This window comes from Pseudorca crassidens, chromosome 9, assembly GCF_039906515.1.
Source record: "Pseudorca crassidens isolate mPseCra1 chromosome 9, mPseCra1.hap1, whole genome shotgun sequence".
NCBI classification, from domain to species: domain Eukaryota; kingdom Metazoa; phylum Chordata; class Mammalia; order Artiodactyla; family Delphinidae; genus Pseudorca; species Pseudorca crassidens.
Window position 1 is genome coordinate 104,432,845 of NC_090304.1, and position 18,961 is coordinate 104,451,805.

General features: G+C 46.5%; 1 protein-coding gene across 3 annotated transcripts in view; it reads left to right on the plus strand.

The window, feature by feature from the left end:
• The window catches only part of FLI1 (Fli-1 proto-oncogene, ETS transcription factor), a 121,671-nt gene extending 102,968 nt beyond the window's left edge, over positions 1-18,703 (plus strand). For all 3 annotated transcript variants that reach the window (XM_067751554.1, XM_067751553.1, XM_067751555.1), the window contains 4 exons: positions 11,954-12,019; positions 13,676-13,735; positions 15,604-15,651; positions 16,716-18,703. In XM_067751554.1, coding sequence (XP_067607655.1) covers positions 11,954-12,019; positions 13,676-13,735; positions 15,604-15,651; positions 16,716-17,245 — 704 coding nt within the window. In that variant the 3' untranslated portion in view covers positions 17,246-18,703. The remainder of the gene's footprint in view (positions 1-11,953; positions 12,020-13,675; positions 13,736-15,603; positions 15,652-16,715) is intronic.
• The last annotated feature ends 258 nt before the right edge of the window (positions 18,704-18,961 follow it).

An 18,961-nucleotide genomic window follows, 5' to 3' on the forward strand; every position in this document is an offset into this window, starting at 1 on the left:
CTGCTATGGTCCCCAAATCAGGACCCTCACTCAGGGTACTCGGTTCTTGCATTTCAAGAAGCATATTAGGTGGCTTCACAGATGTCCTTTTCTTTATTGTGCTTTATAATTTACACAACATTATACATTTTGTGTATTTAGTATTACATTTTTAAAAATCAAAGAAAGAAAGAAGAGATTTAGAAAAGGAAATGCTATCCTGAGTAACACTCTGTTGATCAATAAGGATTGCAGTCAACGTAACTTAAAAAAACAAGGGTGGTGGATATTAGCTCGATACATCTAGTTGTGAAATTTCCTCAAATTACAAGAGGTAGGCAAGGCCTTGCCTCAATAAGCTTCATTGACCCATGGCTCTCCAGGAAAAGGAAGGAGATCAGCATCACCTGGACCATTTTAAAGACACAAGCCAGGCTGCTCCAGCATCCCAGCCTACACCCCCTTCTCCATCCATAGGTGCCCTTGGTTGGCGAAGTTGGAGCTGAGTGTTCTGAGAGTAGGCATCTCCCACTGCTTATGAAATGCTCGCCCCACACATCACCCCACCACCGAGAGCCAAGTTTCACTTGAATACTTAACAGAGACAAAATGTGCCTTCGTTGCTCTGCATGGGCATCCTTTCTGCCATTGCACCATGGGTCTCTCCTCTTCCCTGTGCCAGCAGGCATCCTGGCCCCTGGTATTGTTCCTGGCTGCTTCGAAGTGCCCACTTTGGCCTTCCTGCCCGCTTGGGCATCTTCCGTCATGTTTATCAAAACTGCTCTTACATGCGTCCTCGGAGAATCTGATAGGCGCCACCGTGCTCTGCAACGTCAGTGAAGGTGACAGTGAAAACATGAACCCTGTTGCACCTTAATAAAGAAAAACGCTTTATGTAAACCTCAGAGCGGGAGGGGAAGAGGTGCAAGGCTGTGGGAAAGGTATTTGGGGCCAACTTGACCTCCAGAGCACCCCTGCAACTGGACTCGGCCAGACAGCTGCTCCACCCGCCAGTGCCAGGGAGGGGTGTCCCGGCGGTGGACACTCGGTGGGTGAGGTGGAGTGCCACCACAGCTCCACTAACTTGTCAGTGGCGTTTCACACTTACTGAGTGGGCCGTTTGGGTTTTGCATTTCCAATTCATCTCCAGACTCTTGACTACTATTATTTTAGCCCTCCCGTCCCTACCAGGTTTCACTTTGACTCAGACATTTCATCCCATTCCAGATTATAGAGCTCCGACTCAAAATGAAATTGGCCTTGGTTGATGTAACGCCATTTCCATGACCGCAGGGTCTTGGTCTGTAATAGAAGCTGGAAGTGATGGCTGTTAGCTGTGTTGAGGAGTGGGGGTCCCAGAGTACTTTGGGAAGAAAAGGCAAGGTCCACAAGTGCTCTAGGTAATCCACTGGTGGCCACCTCCACACACAATCTTCCAAATGCATTTGTTCTGCAAAATACACTGATTTTTAGAAATTCTACAGAGAGGTTGTTTGAGGGTCAGTAGTTGCTGAAAGTATTTAAAAGAAGTTTGTTTATTCCCACGCTCGTAAACCAAATTTTTCTCCATCTCTCTTCCCCTCTCTCTCCCTCCCCTCTCCCTCCCCGCCTTCCCCACCCCAGAGAAAGAGAGAAGCTTTCCTCCTGCCAGACAGAGGTATAGGGACTTGGGGAATCTTCTAGTGAAAAGCCAGGGCATAGATAGCATCATTTGTTATCTTAAGATAAAAACCTTTCCCAAGTTCTTTTTATAGATGTAACATCATACTCTCTTCAGAGAAGCCCATATCTAAGATAATAAATAATTATTTCTCATGAAATATCCTTTTGAGAGAAGATAAAGTCTCTGAGGAAGAAATACTATGGTTAGAAACACTAACCCATGTGGGCTTCTCCCCTCCAGCCTCAGAGATCTGTAAGCAATCCCATGTGAGGATCAATAAAAAGTTTAACACACCTCTGATGAAGTTCAAATTCGTGTGTTAGGCACATTCGAAAGAGAAAGTGGTAAATTACGCGAGATTATTACTTTATCAAAATCCAGGACATCCTTCAAAGCCCAATTCAAGTCCCACCCTCGTCAGGATACTTTTTCCTTACCCACAAAGACTACAGTCTCTTCTCGGGACCCTCTCTCAGTCACTAGCCATCAATGGACCTAATTACAGATTATCTTATCATCTTTAATGGTGAGTTTTGTCCTGTATCCCTTTTTTCCAGCCCTGTAGATATTCAGTAAATAACATTGACAGCTGATAGATTCACTGGGGAAGGAAAATCTAGTTTGTCAATTTAATTAAATATTTACTCAATCCTTCTGCTTCCCTAAACAAAGAACCAGAAGAAATTAGCCTTGGTTGACACAAGAAAGATTAACTTCTTCCCAAGGAATAAAACTCTGGAAAAGAAAATCAGCTATAATCTTAGAAGACATTTGGAGTGTGTAAAGCATTTTCACATGCATGATCTCATTGATTCTCAAAAGAACCCTGTGAGGATTAAACAGGCTATTTGCTTTTCCAAATTCTTAAATTTTAGGAGAATCGTTTTTTCCCCTGTTGCGGATAGGTTGACAGATTCAGAGAGATTGTCACTTGCCTCAGTTCACACAGCTCATAACTGCAGAGATGGGGGGGAAACCAAGGAGTTCTGAACCTCAATCTAGAGTCTTTTTCCATGGCAGTGAACTGTTTCCCTGTTTGGAATGGAATAGAGAAATCATGGAATTCCTTCCCATGAAAATCTTTAAGAGCCCTTAATAACACCACAAATGACCTTAGACTTGGTAAGGTTTAGGCACCCCTCTTCCAAAGAAATGAAAACCGTTCTTGGTATAACTATGAAAACTCTTCGAGCTTCAAAAGTCTTTGGCCTGCCCAATATCCTAGAGGAGTTGAGAGAAAGGCAGTTTTTCTGCTATGAGTCATACTTTCAATTTCTATTAAAATTCTTATATGGCCACATATGCTTTCTCTCAGGCTTTGGGCCTCCAGGCCTGTGCTAATTTGCATGTCTGGTTTAGATAATGACTGAAGTCCCCTCCAGCCTGAAAAGAAACCTCAGATTCTATTATATAAGTGAGACCACATTCCACCTGCCCGGAGTTGATGGTTGTCTTTAACTCCTGTGCTTTTTGATGTGTGGGTGCAGGACACAGAGGTGGGAGTGTTCCAGGGCTCACCTGCCAGGCCACAAAGATGGAGTGTTCTTTCAGGGAGAACTCACCTGTCCTCTTCTCAACCACACTGACCCCTCAGAAACGCCCTTTCCTGCAAAACGCTTCAGAGGCAGGTCAGAAACAAATCCTAGGAAGCGCTGGGATTTTAAGTTTCTTCATTTGAATGGCCTTCCTAAGTCAGTGTGATTCTAAGACAACAGAATTGGCAATTACCCTGATTCTAAATAGGCAGAAAACTGGTGAACTCTTTAATAGACTAAGCTCATCTCGCCTTTTACTATCTCTCACCCAGACATCAAAACGATACTGTCAAGTTTTTTAGCTTATTTTTTCGTCTTCCAACATAAAGTAATTCTCACAAGGTAAAGGGATTGCCTTTCCAGAAGGGCTTTGAAATCAGTGTTGGGCGACCCAGTCACTTTTCATAAGAAAATTATGGCACTGTGGAGAGCTTTATTTCCATAACATTAGATAGGTCAAGTCTTTGTTCAGATTGTGTTGTCAGCGAGGCCCTCCCTGTCCCAGCACTATCTGCTCCCCTTCACCTGTTTTCTTTTTCTCCATACCACTCACCACCTTCTTATATACGATGTCGTTTACTATTTGTTTTGAATGTCAGCTCCCAGAGCAAGGATGTATGCCTGGCCACCATTGTATTCTCAGCACATAGAACAGGGCCTAGCACAATTGTAGACATTCAATAAAATGTTGTTGAATGAATGAATGTGAGTGGGATGTGAGGTATTAGCTAAGCCCAATAGCTGGTGCTGGGAAGAGGAAGAACCTGGGGGCAAGAGAAGGAAGCGAGGTGATAAGATACAGTCTGTGTCTTCCCAGAGATGCTCACCAAGAAAGGGGCATAAGCGCACAAAGAATTACACCAGGAGGCTGAACAAGATGAGGGCAATAAACGCGAGACCTTCACCGGTGAGCCTTTGCAGAACTCTGGAAGAAAGAGATGCAGAAGCTGAATCATGCAACAGATGCAAGACCATCCCGTATCGCCAGAGAGTGAGGGCGACCCAGCTGAGGAACGCGGATGGGAGAGGATCAGATCCGGGCTCTCAGCAGAGCCCAGAGGGCTGAACACAGACTGCTTCTCATTCACCTTCAAGCCCTCTTACCTAAGGCAGCTGTTAGGTTTTCTTCTTCTGACCCAGAATCCTCTTAAACCTGAGGCAGATTTGACCCAGGAAGGCTGCAATTTAGTTGCGTCTGCATGGCCCAACATGGAGGGGAATTTGGGCAAACACCCAATTAACTGAGTATAAATTGCTTTTCCACACAAGGCGGGCCCCCAAATCCCACTTTGAGGCCTCATCAAAATAAAGAGGTCGTTTAGACTCGTGTGTCATTTAGACACAGAGCCCACGGGAGGGACGAACTCGAGCGAGGGTCCCGGCTTGGTGGGGAGCCTCGTGAGACCGTGGCGAGGCTGTGCCCACAAGGGTGCCACTGGCCTCTCCAAATTCTCATCCTTGAAAGCCATCCATTCTTCAAGCATTTCTCTCACGTGTCCTTTCTTCCCTTTGCACGTGGAATGTCTTAAACAGTAGTTTTATTCTCCTCCACACAGCGGGGCCGGCTCTGAGGCTGAGGGGCTGTTTGGATTCCAGGACAAGATCCTTGAGCAAAGGAAATCTGATCCAGGATGTTTTTTTTCTGTGCGTTCCAAGTTTAAGGAAAGCCTTCCCTAGATATTGCCCTCCTCCTGAGATCTCCGTGGAAGCCAAGATCCTCTGCTGCTCTTTAGAACATAAGATGCCCCTGAGGTAAAGGCCGAGCTACCCTTATAGACAGGGTTGAAAGGAGGTGAGGACCCAGCTTGGAGCTCCAGGGCTGGCTGGGCAGGGAGCTGGGGGAGCTGACCGTCAGGGGAGCAGGAAGGATGCCGGGTAAACCCTCAGCCTGGTAATATACCAGCAGGCACCAGCCAGAGCCAGCTTCCCGGCCGGCGATTCTAAACTGGGATACAGGATAATCCATTTCTTCTTCTAAAAGAGAGCCAGCGTTTATTCTGATTTGGGAATCACTGATCTCGGAGCACAAGAATTATGCTTCCTCTTTTGCGCTTCTCTTCACTTTCAGGGCCTCGTCTAATGACTTTTGAACCTCAGTTCACCAAGGTCAGCATCTTAGAGGTGCAAACAAGATGGTATAGACCACGTGTATACTGTGTATATTTTTAAGTTGCCATTTATCGAATGCTTATTTAATCCCCTTAACAATCCTCTAAAGCATTTGTTATTAATCCTTTTTTTATTGTGGTAAAAGTTACATAATATAAAACATATTATTTTAACCATATTTAACTGTACATTTCAGTGGCACTAAGTACATTCACATGGCTGTGCAGCTCTCGCCATCATCCGTCTCCCAAATTCTTCACCTTCCTAAACTGAAACCCTGTCCCCAGCAAACACGGCCTCCCCATTCCCGCTCCCGCCGGGGCCCTGGCAGCCACCGGTATGCTTTCTGACTCTATGAATTTGACTATCCCAGGGACCTCGTATAAGTGGAATCAAACAGTATTAGTCTGCACCTAATGTATATTGGAATGCGTTTTTAAGGCTAACTTAGAGAAGCAGAACCTGGGGTTCAAAAGGAGGAACCCTTAGACAGAGATTGTTTGGCACAGTAGATGGCTGAGCTGGGGTCCCAACCCAGGGTGGACTGATTCTAAATGCCACATCGTAACCACTGACCTGCCAGAGAGAAAGGATGTCTGCACTAGGGCGTCCTCGCCCTCCACGACCTTCCACAGCCCGGGCGCCAGTCGCCTTTGCACAGCTTTGGAGGTGGGGGGCCAGGCCAACCGGTCAGACATCTGGTAGTGGTCGCCGGCAGGGGTCGTATGGAGACAGTGGCAGACGAGGGGCCGGTCCTGAGTTGAGAAGGTTCGGGAAGCAGGGCAGGCTGTCCCGGGTGGGCACCACAGGAGGGAGAGCCCAGAGGGAAGCAGAATGGGGTTGGTGGCCAGTGGGGCCCTGCTTCTCCTCAAAGGCTGGGCCTCTTCTAACCCAGGGCCTCAGAGGGAGGAGGGGTTTGGAGGAACATCTCGTCCTCTGCCAGCAGCTAGGATGTTGCCCCCATGTACAGGCTTCCCTGTATGGGGGAAAGTCTGGGCGATGCGTCTTCCTCCTGGCGGACTTGGCTCTTTTTTGGGAAGTTTGGGGCTTTGGGTTCAGGGTCCCCTTTATTAGAGCTTTTCTCCTTTGGCATCCTCAGTCTTCCAAGAAAAGAGGTCTGGATCGGACTGAGAGAAGCTTCTGCCCTGAGCAGGGGCGGCCTTGCCCCTTCTGCTGAAAGGTCTGCATTTAGAAGCCAGCCTTTCCGAGGATGAACAGGACTATAGGTACTGCCAACCAGAAATTCGAAGAGAAGTCTCAGAGAAAATCCATCTTTTTCTATCCAGTAATCGGGAGCATGGTCTCATGTCATACGGGATGAAGAGAGAGGCTTTTGTGCTGGTGTCTCTGCCTCTTTGGCCTCCAGGTGAGGGCATGACAAAGTGTGGAGCTGCGCGTTGCCTGGGACATTGGGCTTTCAGACAGTGAACCGTCGGCATCCGAGCAGAAAGAGATGTCTTTCCGGAGATGTTTGGCCAGGTTTCTAGGACCCGTTTAACAGCTTCACACAGAAGCTGAGTTAACGCTGGGACGTCTGCGAGAAAGTCACGTCCAGAGAAAGTTTTCCCCTTCCCACAAGGACTTTTCAGAAAAAAATCTCCATGCTCATACTTCTCCACCCCGGGAGGCTCTCCTGGAATCTAAGAGGCCACTTAGGGTCAAAGTCAGCCGCACCGGGCATCCCATGATGGAGTTACTGTTCAGACTATTATATACTTGAAGCTGAATTACCCACAATGCCTGGCAGTGCCCAGATTCCCCAGAATAAGGCTCTGGTCTCTCTTTGCTTTGGCAAAAATTGATCTCAGGACCGCCTGAAACCATAAGCTCCAGGCAAAGCCCTTCTGGGAGGACTCCTGAAAACGCATCACAGTAAGATTCGTCATCAAGCCAGGGGTACCAGCCTTCACTGAAGTAAAAAGTGAGGGTCAGAATAGGGGTACTTTTCTGCTGCTCAAGCGTCTGCCACCACCCAGAAGTTCTGAGACCAGCTGCTCTGTGGGTCTCTAACGGTCACATTTTTGCCCTCTGTGCCCTTGGCCACTCCCTTAAGTGTGTGTTTTGAGAAGTCAGTTCTCAGAAAGCAGACAGTATGCACCCTTTTCAGGATGGGGGGGCCCAGGGCATGCTCAGGCTGCCTTGTGGCCGGGCACACCCCACTGGAGAGCAACCCACGTGCTGACGGGCAGCCGAGGGTCAGGGAGCTCTGGCACAGTCGGGCGTCAGGCCCGGGGAGGAAGAGTGTTTGTGCAGGAATATGAGTCGTTGGGTAGCTCCGGGTCCAGGATTTTCCATGTTGGTTGTAGACATATTTCTGTCTGTGTGTCTGGGACTAGAGCTGACCGCACTGCTGAGTTCTCACTTGTATGACTTTTAGGAGGAAAACAAGCCCTCGTTTCAACAATGACGTTGTTAAAACATATATGAAACAAAAAGCCGGCCACCTGAATGAATGGCATGTAGCCCTGGGCTTCCTGTGGGGACAGGTCTCAGCCTACGCCCTGTCATACATGGACTGTTGTCCATTCTGCTCAGAGAGCAGCCAGGGTTAACAGTCTATACTCATCCATCTCCCATCACCCAGACTGGGATGCCCTGAAGACTTCATTTAGTGGGGAGCAGCTGGGGTAGAGGCTTTGAATTCTCTCCAGCTAGGAAAAGAGTGAACAACAAGAGGAAGTGTGTGTATTTAGCAAGAAGGAGAAAATAATTGGCCCAGTTATTCATTCATTCAACAAATATTTAGGGGGTGCTTATTCTGGGCTGGGTACTGTTCTAGGTGCTTGGTTCTATCAGAGAACAAAAGAGGGGTCCCTACCCTTATGGACCTGACATTCAGGTGGGAGATGTGGACAATAAACATCATGGATTAATTATTGATTAAATTAGGTGATAAGTGGAAAAATAAGAAGTAGAGCAGGGTAAGGCGGATAGAAGCAGGAGAGGGGGGTTAATGTGTATTTGGTAGGGCTGGCAAACGTGTTTCTGGGTCTGAACACTTTAAGGTATTTAATGATGCAAACACAGTACTAATGTTACTTGCTAATATTTACCGAGTTTGATGCTGTGCTGGGCGCTGGGCCAGCTGTTTGCTTGGATATCTAATTTAATCTGCAAGGCTGCCCCAGTACTTCCAATCTCTAAGGCAGAATGCCAGACCTTAGCTCTTGATCCTGGCCTTCTCCATCTTCAGCTATGTCTTTGCAGTAGGACTTACTCCAAAAACACTGGCTTTCATGTCAATCTTCCATTTAGGAGATGACCCCACAAACCCCAGGGCCCACAGAGAGCGTTTGTTAAACTCCCCAGTAAATGGACCCAGGTGTCCTTTGTAGACTCAGGTGCCAGTGGCAGGATTTTCCATGCAAGTGGGTAGGAATGAAAGAGCACATGGGAGGGAGCCTGGTGGCCTTTGCTGCTCTGATTCTACACGCTGCTCCGGGACCCTCGGCTAAAGACGCCCGCTCACGGCACGGCCCGCTGCTGTTTATGGCTCAGTTAACTCCACAGGAGGACACAGTTCAGGCTGATGGCTGGTGGCCTCTCTGTTTCTGTCCCTTGCTTTTTTCACCTACTAGGGGACTTTAAGGTTGGTTGGGACCTCGAAAGTCCTCCCGGTCAGGCTTCCCCTCCCAACCCCCAAGGCATCACGGGAAAGATGGGGCTGTCAGACACTTCTCTGATAAAGCCTCAACTTCCAACATGATTGGGCGCTCAGAGAAAGATCCAGCCACCACCTGCCCTCTGTTGGTTAGAGGGAATTCTTCCAAGCATTCTCTAACTTTTGCCTGTCTGCAGTGCCCCCAGAGCTAGAATAAAAGAATAGGAGGAAAAGTTGGCAAGACGTCAAGGATAACTATAGCCCAAAGCCATAATTTGGACTAAGAAAAAAGGTTTTTCTGAACGAATATAACATAGCTTTAGAGAAGATGCAAGAGAGGATGGAAGCCTCCGGTAAACTAAGGATTGAGAAGAAACGCTGATTAGAAAACTCTGAGTCAGAGATATTATCAGTGCAGTAAGTCAGAAGTTAAGTCACACCAATTCCTGGAACTTAGCAATTTGCTTTTTCTCTTTCATGAATTTGTCACTTTCTATTCCACTTTCTGTTCCGTTCCTGCTAGATTCATCTCCTTCCCCCAGCACCCACCCCATCCATCCATCCTACACATCACCACGAGCTGCACTCTCCACCACACCCTGGGTTCGTGGTATTGCCACCTGCCCCAAGCCTCTCCTGGTTTCTTCCATGGTCTGTAACCCAGAGCCATTAAGCTGGCTGAGCGGCCATGGACCTGGCCATGAACCTGGCCTCGGCCCTCTCTTCCGTGTCCCCCCACTGCAGTCCCACAGCCCCAAGCGTGGTTCCCCGCATCCGACACGTTAGCATCTCACTGCTCACTTCCGCCATATGCCCACTGGGTATGCGCACTCTCTCCTTCCCAAAGAGGCCTCACTCAAGTCACCCCAGACCCAGTCACACTAGCCTCTCCCTCCTTCACCCCCAGTATCTCCAGCACTCCTTTGGTACACCACCCATATTTCTTCACAATCTGTTATCGTCTCCTATTTAAAGGCAAGCACTGGGGACTTGTGTCATATTCGTTCACATCCACTGTATAGCCAAACACACAATACATGGCAGAAATCAGTCCCAGATAAATTGCTGGAGGCCTAACCAGCATCCCCCTCCACCAAAGAGAAATCTTGGAAGAACCCGGCCTTTCCTCGAGGATACCCCAGCCTCGCACACACTCTGCAGACCCCTGCAAGACAGCCCAGAAGATACCCATGAGAATCTACAACCGCATCCCCAGCTTGAAAACAACTTAGGTTCTTTGTTTGTTTTTGTTTTATTTTGTTTTTAAGCAAGCACAAGAATCTATTTGCAGGAGTAATTGTGAAAAAAAAAAGTCAAAGAAAAATAAAAACAGACGACTCAAACGAGCCGAGCTTTGTCTCTCTTTTGCCCCCTTCCCTCCCCTTCCTCCCATCTGCATCCCCCTCACTTTCTGTTTTGCTTTTCATGCCAATTGCTAAAGACTGTAATTTTAAAACTGCACTGGCTTTTCCAGAGCCAGGAGGAATGTGCATCCGCACGTGGATTTTTCCACAAGGAAATCATTCCTGTCTTTTGGTTCTTCTTAGCCAGAAACAACAAGAACAAGCCATGGGACCAGCCGGTCCGTCTTTGCAGTTCTTATTCTAATTCGTTTGAGAGGCTCAGAAGGGGTGGAGGGGGATGGTTTGCGTTTCACCCCGCCTGACCGTTGTTTGATGAGGTTTGTGCTCCATTTGTTCAGATGTTTTTTATGGTTTCTTTGTTGTCCATGGAAAGACTTTGAAAGTCATCATTCTGTATCCTTAAGCTCTTCTGCTATTCCTGCTCCGTGTCTCAATGGGACTCACACCATGAGAAAGGAAAGGAGGATGTTTCCAGCCAGTCGGTTAAGCAATTTCTGAACGGGGTTAGGGAGGCATGTGTATTCTTTCAAGAAAGGGGTTGGGATCACAAATGTTCCATGTCAATGGAGTGTCCGCCAAGGCGATCTGGAAACCTCTCTGCACTTCCAGGCAGGAAGCATCTCTCCAGCCCCTCGTTTCTGGTTCCAGCCACACCTCTGGCTTTTTTCCTTTCTCTGTGGTCATTACCCAGCCCTCTTCACTATCAGCAAAAAAGCATGAGAGGCCGAGGAGAGCCCAGACGTGCCCACAGCATCAGTGTGCTGGAGTGAGGGGTTGGAGCCGCCACCAGGGTCCTCACTGCGAGACAGTCTGCCCGTGAGCCTTTAATCTGGACGTGACCCATCTCTCCAGAGCTGCTTAAAGGGCTTTGCTATACAGCTTCAGACATTTTTTTCTTGCTAAACTTAGATGATATTTGTAGAATGCCTTATACGATGCTTCACACGTGCTATCTCATTTGATCATTACCTGTCTTCATCCGTTCCGGCTGCTGTAACAAAGTACCATAGGATGGCTGGTTTACAAACAAAAGAAACAAACTTCTCACACTGCTGGAGGTTGGAAGTCTGAGGTCAGGGTGCCAGCGTGGTCAGGTTCTGGTGAGAGCTCCCTTTTGGATTGCAGACACCTGACTTCTTTTTGTGCCCTCCTATGGCAGGAAGCAGGCAGACATGCTAACTCTGTGACCTCTTCTTGTAAGGGCACTAATCCCATTCGTGGAGGCTCCACCCTCATGACTTAATTACCTCCCAAGACCCCCGCCTCCCAATACCGTTCCACTGGGGGGATTAGACATCAGTGTATGAATTCACGCAGGGGACACAAATATTCCGTTGATAACATCAGCACAACCCTGTAAGGTAGGTAAATCATGTAAATTTTTTTTCCGTATTTTAAAAAATTGAGGCCCAAGGATGTCTGGATTCATCCAAGGTCTCACAACAAATGATGGAAGGACAGAATTTGGAACCAGCCCTATGACTTCAAATTCAGGGTTCTTTCCATTACTTGGGCTCCCAATCAGTGTGTCAATGTTCCTTCCATTCATTCCCCTTTGTCCCAGGGGAAGAGTACACTTCTGGAATTTAGTGATGCTTGAAAAGTTATTGCAGAATTCTCCAGGTCACTAAACGACAATCTTCACGCAATCTTTCTAAAGAGCAGGAGATGCTGATGTACCTCTATTTGTTTTTTCCATTAGACCCTTCCTATGACTCAGTCAGGAGAGGAGGATGGGGCAATAACATGAATTCTGGTCTCAACAAAAGTAAGTAAACGTCACTTTATTCTTTGGGAAGAAAACCTTTTTCTGAGGACGGGGTGGAGAACAGGGTCATAAGATACAGGAGGAGAGGAGTGAGCATTTTGTTTTCCTGCTTTTTGAATGGCCATCAAAATTAATTGCCAGTGTAGGACCTGTCAGTGATACCTAGTCCTGGAAAGATGGGATTTTCACTCAGACCTGTGAGTTTTGTTTCATTGCATTTGGCTTTAGAATTTTTGAAGTTGGAAGCTTTCCCTCATGACAAGGTCTGTATGAATGAAAAATCATCAGATTCGGACTCTGTCGTTTAAGTTACGATAATGACCCTCTATGGCTTGGCTTTTCTAATTGTCAAGATGTAGTTATACCAACATCTCTACCCCAATTTCATGAAAGGCTGAGAAGGAGGATAACCTGATGAGGGGATGGTAGGGGTCTGACACATCAATTTGTGCTGAAATCGGACCCCAAATCTTCCATTAAGGGAGTAGCGGGAAAGACTGACTCATGTGGTCCCGACCCAGAATGTGTCAATCCTGCCATCTCTAGGAAGTAAAATATCAAACACAGAAACGGATGGTGAAGGGAATTCTTGCAAGAAAGAGGTTGGGACTGAAAACTAATGCCAGCAATAACCACCATCCCTTTTAATAATATGCCTTATCTGTTTACTCTGCCCCCAGCCCTTGGCCCTGTGGGGTACACAGTGTTGAATCAGACATGGACCAATCTCTCAAGCAGGGGAGAGGAGTCATGCACACATATAACTCTTTCCCTCTGGGCGGTATCAGGAAGACCAAGTGGACCTGGGGCCATATGATTTGGCTCTGCAAGGAGAGGCAGGATTTGGACCCGCAGCAGTGGGGTGGACTGGGCCTCCCAGGAGAGGTGGGGCCAGGGAAAGACATCAAGGCTGACATGTCTGACAATCAGGAGGACTTGGGTTCCTGGGGTTTAGGATGCACGAAGGGAAATAAGTCTGGAAAGGTAAGGAAGGGAGGGCAAAGATGCCAGGAAGATAGACCTCAATGCTTCAGTCGACAGTGAGTCACTAAGGTTTTTGGATGGTGGGATGTAGTGTTTTAGGGAGATGAAACTGGCTAGATAGCATTTGATGGGTCGGTGGGAAGAGAGAGAAGTGGTGAGCACGCCAGTCAGATGAGTCCATAGACGATGCAAGAAGCAATGCAGCTCTAACGTGGAGACATGACGACAGGGGTGGAAAGGGTGTACCTAAGAGTTGCCATGGAGGGGAGCTCACAAACATGGAAACGCAGGAGCAGGTGACCTGTGCTCAAATGTCACCTTCTCCTTCAGGACCTTTCTAAATTTTCATTAGAAATGAAATCCGCAGCCCCGATACCGTTAGACATGCTCTTCTACATACTTACTGCTGTTTATCATTGTCTCCCCATTAAAACGTAAGTTCTAGCAGGAGCCACTGGTTCAGTGCTGGGTTCTCTAGTATCGAGAGCAGTGCTGGCACAGAGTAGATTCTGGATAAATATTTATAAAATAGAATGAATAAATGAGTAGCGTGAGCGAATGAATGAATGAGAAAGCACATTTGTCCTCCTTCCAGGGGGGGGCGTTGGACGAGGTGTTCCCCTCCCCTCGTGGAGAATGGCCCCACTTACCGTATTTCTCTTCTTGCTGCAGGTCCCCCCCTTGCAGGAGCACAAACAATGAGTAAGAATACTGAACAGCGGCCCCAACCAGGTACCTGTCCATGATGTGCGAACCCTCCTTTGCTTCCTCTGTGGCCCTTGGTCCCACATGGTCAGCGGAGGAGGATTTAGACAATATACGGCATTTGTGTCTTTCATAGCATCCTATATTTGACACTATAATAGATCTGTGAATTGGGGACCTGACACTGGAATCACATAGAGACTCGTGGAATATCAGAGGTGAAAGGAGCCTAACGATTAAAATGCCTCATGTTGTAAAATAAAGAAACTGAGGCCCAAAGAGGTGAAGTGATTTGCAAAAAGCCACACGGCTGGTTTACGGGAGAACTAGAGCTACCATCCCAGACTCTCAAGTTGCTCGACCAAACGTTCCCTGTGGTGGATCTAGTTAATTAAGGCAGAGGAACTGTTAAAACCATGGAATTGGAGACTCTTAGTATGGAAAGGGAACCTGGAGACATCTAGGTCTACAACATCCTCCTGTAACATCTCAGTCTTATGATTACCTCACCTCCACTTGAATACCTACAGCAACGGGGAGTTCACTACCTGGCTAGGCTCAATTCTACCATGTGAGCCAAAGTCCCCCTCCCTGTATCTTCCATTCAAGCTTTCCAGTTTGCCCTCAGGAGAGGTCTTCCTCCCATTCTCTGTGAAGGTCCTTCATGTACCTAAAGACAGCTGTTGTGCCCCTTCCAAGCCCAGCTTGGTCTTCTCTGTGGGACAGAGCTAAGAGTGAGCTCCAAACAAGCCACTGCTTTGGGATGGACAGACATTGTTTTCCATCTCCACTGAGGATACGCGAGAGAAAGTTGACCTACATTTCCTCAGGAAGGCTGAGAATTTGCTGACTGTGAAACACACATCAGACAAAGAGGACTTGACATAGGGGATTTAAAGAATCCCCAACAACAACGAAATTAGACATTACCTGCCCCAAATATTTTAGTTGTCATACCGTGTGGATAAACAGAGGTAGACTAAGAGGGCTTAAGGACTCTTCAAGTTAATTTGTGGTTGTAAGCAAAACCCCCAAAATCGTGTCGATTTTTAAAATTATAATTATGAAAATTGTAAAGTATCAAACTTACGATAACAGGGCCAAGTTGCGATCCAGGTCTCCACCGTGATTCCCTCGCCTGAAAAAAAGAAGATAAACCTCACATAAGTCAATATTGCCAAGATTTCTTTTATAGCTAAACAATCACATAAGTTTTAAGTAAACTGAGATATTAAGAAGAATCATTTCATAGCTAAAATCCAAATTCTGGTTGCTGTTGACATTTCCAAGCTTAAAATCAGGGAAGGTTATTCTAGAAGGGAACTGGGGAATCCAGGAACCCAACCCATCATTTTGCAGATGAGAAAACCGATACCCAGAGATTGTCCAATGAGTTATTTAGTTTATAACTTTGCTGGGCTAGAACCCAGGCTGCTTGATTTCTGGGCATGTGTTTCTGCTACACCAGAAAAAGAGAGACGTGTAAAGTTGTCAGTAATAGTTAGAGCTATTAAAGTCCAGTCATCGTTAGACTTCTTTAAGCCCATTTAATAAGCCATACTTCACCTTATTCATGACGATTGAATATTAGCTAGCTCCCTTCCAAGTGCTTTTACTATTCTGTTTTAGGTAATGACAGCATTACCTACAAATTTTAGACACCAAGTATGAAAAAATGATACTATTTCACGTTGTTTCTGTAATTACGGGGATAAAGACGGTAACTGGTCAAGATCTTTGAGGTCTGCAAAAAAAGGCAGTGCAATTTTCTGAAATCAGGCTTTCCTACCATATTGAAATAAAAGTGTAAACCCTTGGGGGTATTGTCATTGTTAATGCTGTTGATTCTATCTTTTTAATAACAGTGAAGCAAATTTCCTTTCTTGTTTCCTTAGATCCATATCAGATCCTGGGCCCGACCAGCAGTCGCCTAGCCAATCCCGGTGAGTTTCCTTTGACCTGAGAGGTCGTCTTCCAGAATGTTCCATAGCTTTGTGTGGTCACAGGGACCTCCTAGGTGTCCTCAGTTCAGACACCTGACCTGGGAGTAGCATGTACTTCTTTCCTTGAAATGTTCGACCCCTGTTTCTCTGGTGCACACAGGAGAGGACAGGACTTGTCATGATGGTGATAATGTCCGTTAGCTGGAGATGCTTCTGGACAACAAACATTTTAGCCCTGTGTATCTGCACTGAGGTTGAGATAAGTTTCAGTAGGGAAAGATGGGGGGTGGGGTACCAGGAAACAGTTCCAGCCAGCTCACGGCAACCTTCCTCGCGTAAGTGAATACATATTCCAAACGCGCTTTAGTCTTGACTTTAGAAAGTATTGCAGCATTATCTGGCTACATGAAAGAGGTTGCAACTAAAATAAACTTGACAGTGTATTTTAAGGGTCTGTGATTAAGCTAACTCTCAAGCGAGCTCTAAACGAAACTCACCTCCTGTGTGAGCTAATAGGCCCTTGCAATAGAGAGACGGGCACCCAGGGAACTCCTGCTGCCTGTGTCTCCAGGCCGGTCCTGCTCAGAAGGCTGGGAACGCACCAGCTCCCTCTCCTCTGGTTTCCTCTCTGCCCAAGTTCTTCTCTGTAGAGCTTAGAGCCAAGAGCCAAGCACGAGGGCTTAAGGAACAGTCCAGGTCCCATCAGCCTAAAGCGTTGTCACACCTTCCCCCCGGGACCCTGAGGGACTTCAGCACTGAGTAAAGAGAAGACAGTGATTCAGGCCTTTATAGAGGAAGAGAGTCAGCATCTTGCCCAGAAGGGTGGGGAGTGGTTTGCCCAAAACCACACAGCTGGTTCTGGGCGAATGTCACCTGGCCCGGGGCAGATTATCTTACCATCTAACCTTGCTGATCACACCAGCGTCAGGGGCCAGTGGGCTCTGACCGTAAAAATAAATCGAGGGATTCTTAACCAGGGTGAGAGGACCCTTGCACTTAGGAAATTAGGTTCTGACTTCCCAGGCTGAGCCTCTGTTTCCTCCTGTCTGCCTCGCTGCCTGCAGGGAGCGGGCAGATCCAGCTGTGGCAGTTCCTTCTGGAGTTACTGTCGGACAGCGCCAACGCCAGCTGCATCACCTGGGAGGGGACCAACGGGGAGTTCAAAATGACGGACCCCGATGAGGTGGCCAGGCGCTGGGGGGAGCGGAAGAGCAAACCCAACATGAATTACGACAAGCTGAGCCGAGCCCTCCGATACTACTACGATAAGAACATTATGACCAAAGTGCACGGCAAGAGGTATGCCTACAAATTTGACTTCCACGGCATCGCCCAGGCCCTGCAGCCACATCCCACCGAGTCGTCCATGTACAAGTACCCTTCGGATATCTCCTACATGCCCTCCTACCACACCCACCAGCAGAAGGTGAACTTTGTCCCTCCCCCCCCGTCCTCCATGCCGGTCACTTCCTCTAGCCTCTTCGGAGCAGCGTCACAGTACTGGACCTCCCCCACGGGTGGCATCTACCCCAACCCCAATGTCCCCCGCCACCCAAACACCCACGTGCCCTCACACTTAGGCAGCTACTACTAGACGCTTCATCACCGGTGGCCTTCTCGCTGAAGTCCCCCTCCTCACACTTCTTGTTGGACATACGTGGCCTTGAAGAGAAAACAAAACTGGATGCTCTCTCTTGTTGGATAGAACTTGTGTACCTGTTCTTTAAAAACGATTCTTTTTTTTTTTTTTTTTTTAACGTTGGTAACTCCTGCTTCCTCTACCTTGAACAAAGAGATGGATAATTCCATGGGCCAGTATGCCAGTTGGGAGTCTCAGTCTCCTGTCAGCCTACGAGTTGAATATTTAGATTACTGGAATAGTTGTGTCATGGTTCTGGGAAAGAAACCGTAGATTTATATTTTTAGGACCAAAGCAGTTACTTATCGACACACGGGTCTCATCTTGGACCTTGAAGGGTTCATAGGATAAAGAATCATGGACTTAACCAGTTATGCTCTGGTTTGAGACTTAGTGAAAATAGAGGCAGGAAGCTTATCATCTTATCTTAGGAAGACCTAACTCAGTGGATAGCAAACTGGAACATTGGTTGTAAGGCTAGTGAAGTTTTCACCCAACTGGAATTTCAGAGAAAGAACAAGTGTGTATTTAAGAAGCCACGGGCATTGCAAAATCTTTCTCAGTGGGCAGTAAATATGCACTAGGCTGACCATTCTCTCTGGAAATAGTCAAGATATGAACTAAGAAATGTTAATGCAAATGCAGACATTCCTGAAAGCCAGAGAGTTAAATAACTTTTTTTTTTTTTTTAAATAATGACAGTGGGTCCCAGAACTTTGAAAAGTCCTAGGGATTTCTAAACACAAACAGATTCGCAAGTGCTGTGCGCTTGTCAGATCAGTCCAGGGTCCACCAACCAGAAGGCAACTTACTGTATAAATTATGCAGAGTTATTTTCCTATATCTCGCAGTATTAAAAATAAATAATTAAAAAGTGAAAAAGAGTAAAGAAACGAGTTGACCTCGGTCACAAATACAATGTTACTATCAAATCAGTCGTTATTTTTTTTTAATGTAATTTGTACATCTTTTGTCAATCTGTACATTTGAGCTGTTTGTATGTTTTTTATAGCTGGTTTTTAAAAAAGCATAATGTGACTTATTGCGGAAAAGAACACGGGACGTTCAAGTCACTGACTTACTAGAAAGAGAACCACTGGTGTTGTTATTTAACAAGTGAGCAGAAGCAAATCAAGGCAAACTCTTTAAACCATTCCTGCTTTGGAGATATTTGTAAATAACCGAACTGCAACAATCATAACTTGGAAAAGAACAACCAAACTTTCCCTTGTGCATACAAGGGATCTTCCTGCCTTATATAAGCAATATATTTTTTAGATATTAAAATATATATAATTTTGCAGGTAATCATTGACTTTTTTAAACTATATTAAGTGTTAAGCTGACAACTGTCAATGAAGACTATGTTGTACAATAATTGGACTAAATAAATTGTGCCTTTTTCTCTGAGAACCGAGGACACCGTTTTCTTATTTACAACCAGCATTCTCTCCCCTGCCCCCATCAGGTCCAAGGGTTTTCCCAGGGGAAGTTTCCTATTGACGTCTTCTGGCACCATGAAAACTTTTTCACATGTACGTACAGCAGAAAGTGTAGGATCAATTCGGTTTTTATTGTTGTTTGTATTAGTCAGGGTTCTCCAGAGAAACAGAACCAATGGGATTTATACGGAGATTTACTATGAGGACTCGACTCATGTGATTCTAGAGG